The sequence below is a fragment of the Oryctolagus cuniculus genome (assembly GCF_964237555.1).
Source record: "Oryctolagus cuniculus chromosome 16 unlocalized genomic scaffold, mOryCun1.1 SUPER_16_unloc_1, whole genome shotgun sequence".
In the NCBI taxonomy this organism is placed as follows: domain Eukaryota; kingdom Metazoa; phylum Chordata; class Mammalia; order Lagomorpha; family Leporidae; genus Oryctolagus; species Oryctolagus cuniculus.
The window spans coordinates 1,008,669-1,023,934 of NW_027208201.1; the positions used below are offsets into that span (position 1 = coordinate 1,008,669).

A 15,266-nucleotide genomic window follows, 5' to 3' on the forward strand; every position below is an offset into this window, starting at 1 on the left:
GACAGAAGCCCTGGGCTGCAGAGCCTCAGGGTAGAAAGGGTTCCAGATTCCCACATGGACGAATGGAGAGATGGTAGAAAGAAATCAGATTGAGCAGTATTAAAATGGCTTGATGCGAGGAATCACACACACACACACACACACACACACATGCTATTTGTATGCACATGCATGACCCTTCAAGTTCCACTATGGTTGTGTCCTAGGGTTTTCACAGACTTTGAAGATGTTCCCTTTGAATTTTCTGTTGCTCTTTTTGCAATTGTGTCTCCTTGTGACTTGTCATGATGATCAGAACTGCTTTTTCCAGATAGAACAGAGTTATTACAAGGATGGAGATATTGAGATTGCTGCTTTTTTCCCCATTTACATATACCTTGTGGACAGAATGATTAATATTTTCAAAAACCATGTCACATTCAAAGGGTAAGTTCTCTTTGCCATAATCATTTTCCTTGATTTACATAATAGATGCTTGCTATTGGGTCTGCCGATGGATAGACGCATGCATTGTGTGTCCCTGCCCTTTCCATTTCTGTCCCACCTAAAAAGTTCTGATAATTAACTTGGGGCCTGTGGAAGACATTTCTTTCTGCCTGGCACATTCAATTGTTCAGGGAAATGTTATCTCATCATAGGAGAAAGGAGTGTCTGGTTGGGATCTTCTTGTCCTTCGCTGTCCACGTTCATCAGCTCAGGGGCCTATTGTGCCTCAGTAGCAGGTTCTTACAGAACCCATGCACTGAAATGAACAACCCTGAGTTACATGAGCTCTTCCACATGTGCTCACAAACTTTTCTGCTACATATTAGATTTGGGGCCATGAGCTCACTTCATTTCTTCTACAGTCAAAAAGAAGAAAAGATATTCAAGAAAGTAAGATTTTACTAGGTAAAAGTAACCTCAGGCCACAAGTATAATAATAATTGTATGTTAATGATGAATACACCCATCAGAACTGTAATGGTTGGAATCTACACATTCAGGATGCACCCCTGATTCTTTTTCTGGAAAAATACATTTCACAAGAGGGATTATTCTGCTCTGCCCATCTTTAAGATACGGTCTACCTGTAGCTAAATATAAATGTTTGATATATATTTCTATAGGAATATTTCATGCCTCCAGAATGTAGTATCTTGTAGGACAGTGAAATTGTTTTCCTCACATCTGTTTATTTTGGTGCTAATTTCTAATTGGTTTCTACTGTAAGCTATAAAAGTAGGTTGATGATACATAGATCTTTGATAGAAGGTAGATATTAGGACATATATCATTGCAGTATCATTAAAGCCAATGGAATTTAGAACTATAGTTGGTGCCACAAAGGTGAGACAACTGATCAAGTATTTTAGGCATTTGTCCTAAGTTCTATCCAGAAAAAATCTAATGGATACCAGCTTGGTATAATGATATCATTCACTTCACATGATTTTTATGAATTTGCCTATTTTGATAGTGCACATGACATCCCAATTATGAAATATTTATTTATTATTATTAGTGGTATTTCCCATGGTTATGCATGCAGTACATCATTTACGTGTACCCTAAATGATGGAGACCAGAAGAGTGTAAATTTCCCGTAGTAGGAATAAAGTCTATGAATAGAGCCCAGGTTCCTCCAAGATGTATACCTTGCCAACTGGAGATCATAACCAAATCTTAGAAAACCCAGGAGAAAATGCCTGTGTTAATGATACTTGGGAATATAATATAAGATTCAACAACTTTAGAATACCCAATAATTATTTATAAACTGTTCTTAGAGATAAGAAACACAACATAAAACAGATTGAAAAGGCAACTCTCACAAATGCACAGTGTGTCCAAAAATCTTTTAGACCTTTTCTACCAATGGCAGCGGGAATAAGAAATGAGAGGTTAAGGAATTGATGGAAATGTAAAGAATGAGGAGGGGAACAGAGAAATATGAACTACAAAATGGAATATTATTTGATACTCTTAGCAAGAATTTTTAAAGTTCTTCATTCTGTACACAAAGTATGAGTGAAATATTTGGATAACAAATATTTATAGAAATTAGATTTATATAAAGCAATAGATATTGAGCAACTCTTTACATGGTAATGGATACCTATATATAAATATATAGGCAGAATATGTATATAATATGCATGCATACATACATATTATGTTGCAACATGAACCAAGAAAAGAAAAACTGTCACTTCCTCTGGAGCACACAGTGACCCTTAATATCAGTGTACGTGACCTAGTCTATTCATAATGACTCAACACACAGTAAATCTGAAATACATACAAGGGGCTCCTCATTTACACACTTTGTGAAATGTCAGAACCTGGAAAGTAGAAATGCTTCATGTTCTTTGCATGGAAGGATATTTATGTTTGGTTCTGTAGGGAAAATTGGGTGAATAAGGCCAGTTTGGAGTATATACTTATACCACTGATAATGATTTACTTTAATATATACCTAGTGTTCAAAATAAATGCATGACCGTCTTAATTCTAAAGCATTACAAATCCAACCGGGGAGTGTTTCAGGCCTTTCTAAAGTGTCCCTCCCTTTTCACTGATTTCCTTCTTTCAAGCTCTGAATCTGATTTCATTTTCCTGGCTTGTGATGGTGGTTGATGGGTGAGTTTGTTGGGGAAGAGATTTTTCAGGATATATCCAGACTTACATCTACCATTCTCAGTGCTTTGACGTCATCCTTCTATGTGATCGCATAGCCTTCAGTTGAGTTACTCTCTTTTCCCATTACAACCTGCAGCCTTATGATCATAGGACTCCTATTTCAAGAAGCATATAATGATGTGATAAGATGAAGCATCATTGTAGTTTCCAAATATAGGAATATTTGTAGAGGCAGTGCTAAAGATGCACCTTTCCTTGTCAAGTTTTCTTTGAAACTTGAATGTTATTTCTAGGTGTGCATAGACTTTTGAAAGGGCATTCCAGAGCATATTATAGTATTTAGATATCAAATATAAAAACTTAGAAGACGTAGTTGTTGCCAGAGATGATTTAAATTGATAGGTTTATATTAAAAAATAAGATCATTTTCTTTGGCTGCATGGACAGCCATGTGATAACATGCTCAAGACATTATAATGTAAAAGCAGATCTTATTTTCAGAATCATTTAGGCTGGGAGACCGAGATCAAGGGAGTAGCAGCTATGGTTCTGGTGAGGACATGTGTCCTGCAAATTCAACACTCTTAACACGCTGTCCTCAGCAAATGTGCAGATAATCATTAGAACATATGAATCTTTGGCCAAGACCAATCCATCTGTTACAGTTATTACAGAAGAATTGATGATAATCTGGATTTGAGGCTTCTCCCTTAAAGATCCTTGTGCCTTTCATACAGGTTTCAGTCCAAAAACTACCAGTATGTTCTGGCCTTGGTTTTTGCTATTGAGGAGATCAACAAGAACCCCCAGCTTTTACCCAATGTGACCTTGGGATTTGACCTCTATAATGTCATGCACAGTGACATGATGGTGATGCAGAATCCCTTCATCTGGCTTGCAGGACTAGAAGAGGATGTTCCTAATTACATGTGTAGGAAATGGAGCAAGTCTGTAGCTGTAATATCAGGAACAAGCATTGCTGTCCAAGCAGGGACACTGCTGGAACTCTACAAAATTCCACAGGTGAGTGTGTAAGTGAAAGAGAGGGATAAAACACATCACCTGAGGTGCCTGACTTAGACCCAAAAATTTAAGTGACAGAACCAAATACACTTGCCACAGCGTGTGATCAAAAGCAAAGGCGTATAGAGATTAGGTGGGTTAGCCACATATTATCAGAAGCAGAGTGTTGGCGAGTGAAAACGAGAAATGTTTTCCTTAATCTGTGAATGTAATGTCTCAGGAACTAGGATGTTTTCATGCAGGGGGATGAGAAAAATGAAATATTGTAAAATCTTCTGATGCTTCCATCATCTGCTTAATTTCTTCAGGAGTAAGATAGTACACTATGGCAATATACTTACACAAATTTCTTGCATTTTCTCTTAGCTGACTCTTGGGTCTTTTGAACCACTTCTGAGTGACAGTGGTCAGTTTCCTTCCCTCTATCAGATGGCCCCCAAAGACACTTCTCTGGCCCTTGGCATAGTCTCCTTGATGCTTCATTTCAGCTGGACGTGGGTGGGTTTGGCCATCTCAGACCTCCCAAAAGGTATTCAGTTTATGTCCAATTTGAAAGTAGAGCTGCAGAAGAATGGCATCTGTGTGGACTTTGTGGAACTGATCCCAGTCACTGAGGATTCTTATTTTTCACTCCAGAATAGGTTTCATATCCAGATCCTAAAATCATCAGCAAATGTGGTGATTCTTTTCTGTGACACTGATTCACTCATAGGCGTCAGCTTTCCAACATGGGAATGTGTAATGACATGGAAAGTCTGGGTCACCACCTCACAATGGGATTTTGCCAGCGATGAGCATCATATCCTGCTCCACTCATTCCATGGGACTCTCATTTTTTCACACCACCATGGTGAGATCTCTGGTTTCAAAAACTTTCTTCAGACAGCTAATCCTTCCAAATACCCAGAAGACATTTACCTCTTAAGATTCTGGTCATTGGTTTTTGATTGCTCAGTTACTGGGGCATCCTGTAAAACTTTGCAGAACTGTCCACTGAATGCCTCCTTGGAATCCTTGCCTCCACATTGTTTTGATATGAGCATGAATGATGGGAGTTACAACATATATAATGCTGTGTATGCTGTGGCCCACAGCATACATGAGATGCTTCTACAATTGTTAGAAATGCAGCCAGTGAACAATGGGGCAAAGGTGGCATTTTCTCCCTGGCAGGTAATTTGGTTTCCATTGTATGACATGTACTCCTGATGTGATCCCCTTAAGAGCTTCTGCCGGTGTTCAAACCAAGTAGCTTGGGAACATTTCTCCAATCACATGATATATATGAGCCTCTGCTTGTAATTTGTCATAAGACACAGGGTTCCATTGACAAGTGGGAAGGTAACTTGGATAAGCTTCAGTGTTGTGTCTTAAAAAGTACTCTCCCATCCTGTCAGTTTAATTAGGACTTGTGAATACCTAGACTCTGTCATTCTGTTTTCAGTCTCAACGATAAAAAATTATTACTTTTTAGTGTCAAATGTTGTTGAGTATGTTCATCCACAATGTACATAAGACATCTCATTAAATTGCACATTTTTTATCCTGGTAACTGTACTACAGATGGTTGTCCTAGGTACACTGAGAAAATAAGTGAGTGTTGGTAGCATGGAGTCCACAGTTGGAAATGATCAGAATCTCACAGTTAGATCTTTTTGATTGCCCTAGTTTTTAGATGAAAATGAGTGAAATCATACTTACTTTGATGTAGTTCTCATCAGGTTTTTAGTTTTAATTCATTGGGTAGCTATAAAAAGTTCCCTTTGTTTATTTGTGATTACATACAAAAGGCTTTCTCTAACCTGGGTTTGATGCGTTATTGCTTGGGCAGTCTTCATGTGAATATGATGTATTTTTTCAGTTGCACCCGTTTCTCAAGAACCTCCAATTTACCAATCCTGTGGGTGACCTAGTGAATTTGAATCACATGACGAATTTGGAAGCTGAATATGACATTCTCAACTTTCTGAATTTTCCATATGGTGTTGGACGTAAGGTTAAAGTAGGACAGTTTTCCCCTTATGCCTCACAGAGCCAGAAGTTGTCTCTCTCTGAGAATTTGATAGAATGGGCCACAGGAATTACAGAGGTAAGTTGCAGCTGATCATAAGGTTCACAATGCACATTGTTACCCACAATTCATATGGGGATTTGTGCCACTTGGCTTATTAAAAACACACTTAGAGACATTAAACTACACCCCTTCCAATCTAAATACTTTCTTATGTTTTTAGTGTCTGAGGTTGGACAGTACACACACTTGTTCCTCCACATGTTTTGATTCCATTTATTTAGAAAATCAAATTGCATGCAATCATTTTGTCAGAAATAGGTATCTACAGCTTAAGAGAACAGGTTGTGCAGGACTTGAAAACCCTCTACTTGGAACAGAAGTAACATTCCCAATATGACCAATATTCATTTCATTTTTCTCAGACTCCACTTTCAGTATGCAGTGAGAGTTGCAGCCCTGGATTCAGGAAAACCCCTCTGGAGGGGAAGCCAACCTGTTGTTTTGATTGCACACCTTGTTCTGAGAATGAGATTTCCAATCAGACAGGTAAGTCAGTGCCAGCCTCATGGAGAAATTAAAACCTGTTTCTTAAAATATTCCTCTTCTCCATGGAAAGAAAAGGATGTGGAGTATGACTGCTGAGAAGATTCTTTTCACCTTCTGGTAGAAGTTAAACCTTATATTCAGTAATAACCCTTAAAATGATAAAAGTTTGGACACTATACTTTACTGCATGTAGTATTTGCAAAATCATTTTGGTAAATTCACGTCTGTGTTCCTTGTACATGAATAGATAAAATGCTTTCACCTAATTCAAGCATAGCATGCTTGGAGTGAGAAAGCACAACTCTCATCAGACTGTGTGTAATTTGAAAAACTGTATTAGAAATTATACAGTATATCATGCTGAGGATAATACTCATCAGATATCATAAACGAGCTAACCTTAGCCTTTGAGCAAAATCATTGCATATCAAAATATAAATCTTCAGGAACATTCCTATGCTTACACTCATACACACTCATGAGTAAAATTTATTTTGAAAGAATACAGGCTGACCTCCATGGTAAAAAGTATGCATATCAAGGTAGGTCAATGACAGCAAATTCAACACAAGCGCTTGAAGATTGGTTGTGGACATTATGAGGAAACTGAAGTAAATAAAAATTGGAAGAGCTTACAGTTGGTGATCATAAAACAAGCAAAATTTATGAACCTCAGCCAGTTGGAACAGTACTAAAAACCAGATTACAATGTCTGTGTGTGTAACACAAAGAGAGCTGAAGAGGTCTCTGTACAGATATAAAAGATACTAATATTAATATTAGAACATGTTAATCATTTAATGGTGATAGATTGAAGAATATAGAAGAAATTCAAAAATTCCCAGATAGAATTATTATGAAATACTTTCAGAAATATTTGAAAAATCTAAGTAACCTCACAGTTATTAAAATAATTCCCAATACTTTTATTGAGATAAACACCTTTATCAAACGTTCACATAGGAAAGGAAATCTTTTTCTCAATTCCTGTACAGAATAGGAAAATTTCTGTTTCTTCTACAGGAACATCTTTTTTTTTTAACTTTTATTTAATGAATATAAATTTCCAAAGTACGGTTTATGGATTACAATGGCTTACCCGCATAACGTCCCTCCCACATGCAACCCTCCCCTTTCCCATTCCCTCTCCCCTTCCATTCATATGAGGATTCATTTTCAATTATCTTTATCTACAGAAGATCAGTTTAGCATACATTAAGTAAAGATTTCAACAGTTTGTTCCCACACAGAAACATAAAGTGAAAAATAATAGATGATTTTTTTAAAGGATGATGAAATCATATCAGACCTATTGTCATGTTTAATCCCAATGAGAGTCAAGTTGGGAATTGATAATTTCTTTTTTTTTTACAGAACATCAGTTTAGTATACATTAAGTAAAGATTTCAACAGTTTGCACCCCCATAGAAACACAAAGTGAAATATACTGTATGAGCACTCGTTATAGCATTAAATCTCAATGTACAGCACATTAAGGACAGAGATCCTACATGAGGAGTAAGTGCACAGTGGCTCCTGTTATTGACTTTACAAATTGACACTCCTGTTTATGGCATCAGTAATCTCCCTATGCTCCAGTCAAGAGTTTCAAAGGCTATGGAAGCCTTTTGAGTTCTCCGACTCTTACCTTGATTAGACAAGGCCATGGTCAAAGTGGAAGTTCTCTCCTCCCTTCAGAGAAAGGTACCTCCTTCTTTGAAGACCTGTTCTTTCCACTGGGATCTCACTCAGAGAGACATTTCATTTAGGTTTTTTTTCTTTTTTTTTTTTTTCTCCAGAGTGTCCTGGCTTTCCATGCCTGAAATACTCTCATGAGCTTTTCAGCCAGATCCGAATGCCTTTAGGGCTGATTCTGAGTCCACAGTGCTGTTTAGGACATCTGCCATTCTATGAGTCTGCTGAGTATCTCCCTTCCCATGTTGGATCACTCTCCCCTTTATTTATTCTATCAGTTAGTATTAGAAGGTACTAGACTTGTTTATGTGCTCCCTTTGACTCTTAGTCCTTTCATTATGATCAATTGTGAACTGAAATTGATCACTTGGAATAGTGAGATGGCATTGGTACATGCCGCCTTGATGGGATTGAATTGGAATCCCTTGGTATGGTTCTAACTCTACCATTTGGGGCAAGTCAGCTTGAGCATGTCCCAAATTATACATCTCTTCCCTCTCTTATTCCCACTCTTATGTTTAACAGGGATGACATTTCAGTTAAATTTCAACACTTAAGAATAACTGTGTGTTAATTACAGAATTAAACCAGTCATATTAAGTAGAACCAACAAAAAAGTACTAAGAGGGATAATGTATTAAGTTGTTCATTAACAGTCAGTGCTATGCTGATCAAGTCACCGTTTCTCATAGTGTCCATTTCACTTAAGCAGGTTTCCTTTTTGGTGTTCAGTCAGTCATCACGGATCAGGGAGAACATATGGTTTTTGTCCCTTTGGGACTGGCTTATTTCACTCAGCATGATGTGTTCCAGATTCCTCCATTTTGTTGCAAATGACTGGATTTCTTTGTTTCTTACTGCGGTATAGTATTCTAAAGAGTACATATCCCATAATTTCTTTATCCAGTCTACCGTTGATGGGCATTTAGGTTGGTTCCAGGTCTTGGCTATTGTGAATTGTGCTGCAATAAACATTAGGGTGCAGACTGCTTTTTTGTTTGCCAATTTCATTTCACTTGGGTAAATTCCAAGGAGTGGGATGGCTGGGTTGAACGGTAGGGCTATCTTCAGGTTTCTGAGGAATCTCCAGACTGACTTCCATAGTGGCTTGACCAGTTTGCATTCCCACCAACAGTGGGTTAGTGTACCTTTTTCCCCACATCCTCACCAGCATCTATTGTTGGTAGATTTCTGAATGTGAGCCATTCTAACTGGGGTGAGGTGAAACCTCACTGTGGTTTTGATTTGCATTTCCCTGATTGCTAGTGACCTTGAACATTTTTTCATGTGCCTGTTGGCCATTTGGATTTCCTCTTTTGAAAAATGTCTATTGAGGTCCTTGGCCCATCTCTTAAGTGGGTTGTTGGTTTTGTTTTTGTGGAGTTTCTTGATCTCTTTGTAGATTCTGGTTATTAACCCTTTATCTGTTGCATAGTTTGCAAATAGTTTTTCCCATTCTGTCCATTGTCTCTTCACTCTTCTGACTGTTTCTTTTGCAGTACAGAAACTTCTCAATTTGATGCAATCCCAATAGTTGATTTTGGCTTTGACTTCCTGTGCCTCCGGGGTCTTTTCCAGAAACTCTTTGCCTGTGCCAATAATTGAAGGGTTTCTCCAATGTTCTCTAATAACTTGATGGTGTCAGGACGTAGATTTAGGTCTTTAATCCATGTTGAGTGGATTTTTGTGTAAGGTGTAAGGTAGGGGTCTTGCTTCATGATTCTGCACGTGGAAATCCAGTTTTCCCAGCACCATTTATTGAATAGAGTGTCCTTGCTCCAGGAATTGGTTTTAGATCCTTGATCAAATATAAGTTGGCTGTAGATGTTTGGGTTGATATCTGGTGTTTCGATTCTGTTCCATTGGTCTATCCATCTGTTTCTGTACCAGTACCATATTTTTTTGATTACGACTGCCCTGTAGTATGTCCTGAAATCTGGTATTGAGATGCCGCCGCTTTGTTGTTGTTGTTGTTATTGTTGTTGTTGTTGTACAAGATTGCTTTAGCTATTCGAGGTCTCTTGTGCTTCCATATAAATTTCAGCATCATTTTCTCTAGATCTGAGAAGAATGTCTTTGGTATCCTGATTGGAATTGCATTGAATCTATTAATTGCTTTAGGGAGAATGGACATTTTGATGATGTTGATTCTTCCAATCCATGAGCATGGAAGATTTTTCCATTTTTTGGTATCCTCTTCTATTTCTTTCTTTAAGATTTTGTAATTCTCATCATAGAGATCTTTAACGTCCTTGGTTAAGTTTATTCCAAGGTATTTGATTGTTTTTTTTAGCTATTGTGAATGGGATTGATCTTAGCAGTTCTTTCTCAGTCATGGCATTGCTTGTGTATACAAAGGCTGTTGATTTTTGTGCATTGATTTTATATCCTGCCACTTTGCCAAACTCCTCTATGAGTTCCAATAGTCTCTTAAAAGAGTTCTTTGGATCCTCTAAGTAAAGAATCATATCGTCTACAAAGAAGGACAGTTTGACTTCTTCCTCCTCAATTTGTATTCCTTTAATTTCTTTTTCTTGTCTGATGGCTCTGGCTAAAACTTCCAGAACTATATTAAATAGCAGTGGTGAGAGTGGGCATCCCTGCCTGGTGCCGGATCTCAGTGGAAATGCTTCCAACTTTTCCCCATTCAATAGGATGCTGGCTGTGGGTTTTTCATAAATTGCTTTGATTATATTGAGGAATGTTCCTTCTATACCCAATTTGCTTAGAGTTTTCATCATGAAAGGGTGTTGTATTTTATCAAATGCTTTCTTGGCGTCTATTGAGATAATCATATGGTTTTTCTTTTGCAGTCTGTTAATGTGGTGAATCACAATGATTGATTTGTGAATGTTGAACCATCCCTGCATACCAGGGATGAATCCCACTTGGTCTGGGTGGATGATTTTTCTGTTGTGTTGTTGTAGTCTATTGGCCAGAATTTTATTGAGGATTTTTGCATCTATGTTCATTAGGGATATGGGTCTACAATTTTCTTTCAGTGCTGCATCTTTCTCTGTCTTAGGGATTAAGGTGCTGCTGGATTCATAGAAAGAATTTGGGAGGATTCCCTCTTTTTCGATTGTTCTGAATAGTTTGAGAAGAAATGGGATTAGTTCTTCTTTAAGTGTCTGTTAGAATTCAGCAGCTGGCGCCGCGGCTCAACAGGCTAATCCTCCACCTAGCGGCGCTGGCACACTGGGTTCTAGTACCTCTCGGGGCACTGGATTCTGTCCTGGTTGCCCCTCTTCCAGGCCAGCTCTCTGCTGTGGCCCGGGAGTGCAGTGGAGGATGGCCCAAGTGCCTTGGCCCTGTACCACATGGGAGGCCAGCATAAGCACCTGGCTCCTGCCATTGGATCAGTGTGGTGTGCCGGCCATGGCGGCCATTGGAGGGTGAACCAACGGCAAAAGTTAGACCTCTCTCTGTCTCTCACTGTCTACAGGAACATCTTAACTTGTTTGATCAAATACTGCAAGATATTTCAGCAAAATGAAATTGTAAGACACTGTTGTTGAAATAAATTCACACATAGAAATTTTAAACAATGTAAACCCAACAGTATTTTTAAATAGGTTACATTATGCCCAATGTCTTGCATAAAGTGTAATTCAGTTTATAATCCTTGAAAAATAGTAATAAGAATGAGCATTTCTGAAGAAAACCATTTAATAAATTTAAGTTATCTAAGAATTATAAAAAAAGAACAAAACAACACAAAATGCCAAAAAGAAGGATCAGTTTTCAATCCTAAAGTGTATTTTAGAATGCCAAAAACATGGAAGTTATGGCTGAAGATTGTATACAAAGTTGCAGAAAGAATGTAACTTCTGCAGGAAATTACCCATTGGTCTCTTTGTGTATATAATAAAAATGAAAGCCATGCAACTTATTATAAAGGAAGATTTAAAATGGCATCATTCTCAACTGATATTGGGATGGTGTAATACAATCAAAAATCAGTAATTGAGTTAAGTAGTGCTGGAATACTAGATTAAATACAAAAAGAGATATTTTTGCTTATCAATTCTGGAAAACAAAGCTCTGAAAGATGAGCACATGTAATGTCTCAAAAGTATGAACTATCCAAAAATAAGACCACCTAAACTTTGGAAGACATCTGCAGGTTGTGACAACTGACATTGATGGAGAAATGTATGGAAAAAGAAGCGGATACTGGCAGAGATGGAGATAAAATTCATGTTCAAGAATCAAAAGGCAGCAAAGTGGAAATATGCCAGTAGGGTTCAAGGTGATCTACAGACAGACTTTGATTACAGGCAGCATCCCAGTGTGTTCCTTGATGGAAATTTGCTCAAGGGTGGCATCTTATCCAGAAGGTATCAAGTGCACAACTCTTCTGTGTTTCTCTAGAGCTTGATCATCTGTTTTCTAATGGTGATCTCTCAATCAGTGCTTGCCCATAGAATGACTATCCAGATGCTACCTTAGAGAGATGTGGTTTAGTGAGATCGTTGTGTGCTTTCTGTGCACCCAAAATTCACAAAGTCAATCTCCCAGTTCATGACACTAAGAGTGGGAACCTGGGGCCAGTGCTGCATCATAGTAGTTGAAGCCTCTGACTGGGATGCCAGCATCCCAGTAGGGCAGCGGTTCCAGTCTCAGCTGCTTCACTTCCAATGCAGCTCTCTGCTGATGCTTAGGAAAGCAATAGAAGACAGCCCAAGTTTCTGAGTCCACACCATGTAGGAGACCCAGAAGAAGCTCCCATTTATTGCCCTAAGACAGCCTAGTTCCTTTTATTGCCATCATTTGGGTTGTGAATCACTGGTGGAAGATGTCTTTCTTTCTCTTTTTCACTCTTTTCCTTTCTCCCTCTCTTTTTCTCCCTGCCCTCCTGTCCTTCTCTCTCTCCCTCTCCCTCTCTCTCCCTCATACTTCTCTGCCTCCTTCTGAAACTCTGCATTTCCATTAAATTATAAATAAATAAAAACACTCATTAGAAATAAAGACTGGGGCCCTTTGGTCATTGATTAGGCAATGAGAGTACAGAGGGAATAACACCAATAAAACAAGGGCTCACTACAGGCATGGAAAGCGAACACTCTGGCCAAAAAATAGCCTACATGGAGGATCTCTGTGAGACCCCAGTGGAAAGAAATGATCGTCAAAGAAGGATATACTCTTCTCAGAAGGGAAGAGATAACATCAACTTTGCTTATGGCAGTGTCCACATGCTGATGGAGTCTATGATTACAGAGGACTTCCATAGCCTTGGCAGCCCATGGCAAGAGCCTTGGGTGATCACTGATATCATACATACGAGTGTTAATTGTTAACGGAACAACGAAGTCACTGTGCATTTATTCCCCATTTAGGAACTCCATCCATAATGAGTTGAACTGTGAGAATCGACTGCAATTTTTTCTCAAACTGTAATCTATATGTAGTGTGTCTGTGTGGATGCAAACTATTGAAATCTATATGTTATATGGAGTTGGTCCTCTGTATATAAAATCAAATAAAAATGTAACATAATGAAGAAGGAGATGGGAGAGGGTGAGGGAGGTGGGATGAGAGTTGGGATGGGAGGTTGTGTTTAGGGGAAAGGAACACAATATTTCTAAAGTTCTATCTATGAAAAAATGCATTTGTTGAATAAAAACTTTAAAATAAAAAATTATGAAAAAAATGCAATCACTTCATAAAAGCTTAAGAAAACAAGGACTGCTGCTTGCTCTTGTTGAAAGTGAGGATGCATCAAGCATGTGCCATATATAAAGGTCAGAGTAGTCTTTATAATACATGGAAACCTCTGGAATCTTGATCACCACTTCCCAGTGTGGAGAAACCATGAAGAATGAATTTGTGGTGTTAAAATGATACAGGCACAAAAGGTAGGATTTAAAGCATCAGGAGTAGTTTCAGAGAGTAGCCTGTAGGGCTTTGTTAGGAGAAAAAGTACATGTACACATCAGTATGCAAGGTAGTTAGAGAGATGAAGTAATAACTCTGGCTAACATGAGGAAGATGGGCATGAATAATGGCTAATAATTTCCTAGATGTTATTTTATATGCTATTTCAACATCAAATTAGGGCTATTTGCCTGAACTAGCTATGTCCGTTATTCCAGAAGGTCCTTGTGAATCAGAAATAACTGAACTCAGGATGATGTTCTTGTACGTTTCTTGCCAGATACGGACCAGTGTATGAAGTGTCTGGATCATCAGTATGCCAACACAGAGCAAAACCAGTGCTTCCACAAAAAAGTGACCTTTCTGTCTTTTGAAGATCCCCTGGGGATGACCTTGGTCTGCACAGCTCTGTGCTTCTCTGTCCTCACTGCTGTGGTTATTGGGGTCTTTGTGAAGCACCGAGACACTCCCATAGTCAAGGCCAACAATCGTTGTCTCAGCTACATGCTGCTCATCGCCCTCATCTTCTGCTTCCTCTGCTCCTTATTGTTTATTGGTCGTCCCAACACAACCACCTGTGTCCTCCAGCAGACCATGTTTGGAGTGGTGTTCACCGTGGCTGTTTCCACTGTCCTGGCCAAAACTATCACTGTGCTTCTGGCCTTCAAGGTCACTGTCCCAGGGAGAAGGATGAGACAGTGGCTGATATCAGGGGTACCTAACTCCATTATTCCCATCTTCTCCCTGATCCAACTGGCTCTCTGCGGCATCTGGCTTGGGACTTCTCCTCCCTTTATTGACACAGATGCACACTCAGAGCATGGCCACATCATCCTGATGTGTAACAAGGGCTCAGTCATTGCCTTCTACTGTGTCCTGGGCTACCTGGGCTCCTTGGCCATGGCCAGCTTCACTGTGGCTTTCCTAGCCAGGAATCTGCCTGACAAGTTCAATGAAGCCAAGTTCCTGACATTCAGCATGCTGGTGTTCTGCAGTGTCTGGGTGACCTTCCTGCCTGTCTACCACAGCACCAAGGGGAAGGTCATGGTGGCTGTGGAGGTCTTCTCCATCTTGTGCTCCAGTGCAGGGCTCCTGGGCTGCATCTTTGTCCCCAAGTGCTACATTATTCTCCTAAGACCTGAGACGAATGCTTTGAAAGGATTAAGGGATAGAAGAATTTCTAAGGAAACATATGTTCTCAGGTGTAGCTCTTAGGCTCTCTCAGTTTTTATTGGTTAGAATCTAAAATTATAAAACTGCTTTTCAATTCTGATGTTAAAAATAACTTGTATAATGTACCCTCCTTATGAACAATTTATACTTTTCTTAATATGCTTTTGTTCTGAAGGACCAATTTACAGAAAATGAAGATAGAGAGTGGGAGAAACCTTCCATCTGGTGATGGAATCTGAAGATATCTGTAGTGGCCCAGTGCTAGTTCATGCCAAAGCAAGGAGATTAATTCAGGTTTTCATGTGAGTGTCAAGGA

The 15,266-nt window shown here is 38.9% G+C and overlaps 1 protein-coding gene across 1 annotated transcript; it reads left to right on the top strand.

Moving 5' to 3' along the window:
* The first annotated feature begins 324 nt into the window (after nt 1-324).
* LOC127486448 (vomeronasal type-2 receptor 116-like) lies at nt 325-14,992 on the top strand. The gene is made up of 6 exons (XM_070067581.1): nt 325-426; nt 3,524-3,645; nt 4,012-4,818; nt 5,507-5,734; nt 6,082-6,205; nt 14,058-14,992. The coding sequence occupies exons 1-6, from the start codon at nt 411-413 to the stop codon at nt 14,990-14,992; spliced, it is 2,232 nt and encodes a 743-aa protein (XP_069923682.1). The 5' UTR covers nt 325-410.
* The last annotated feature ends 274 nt before the right edge of the window (nt 14,993-15,266 follow it).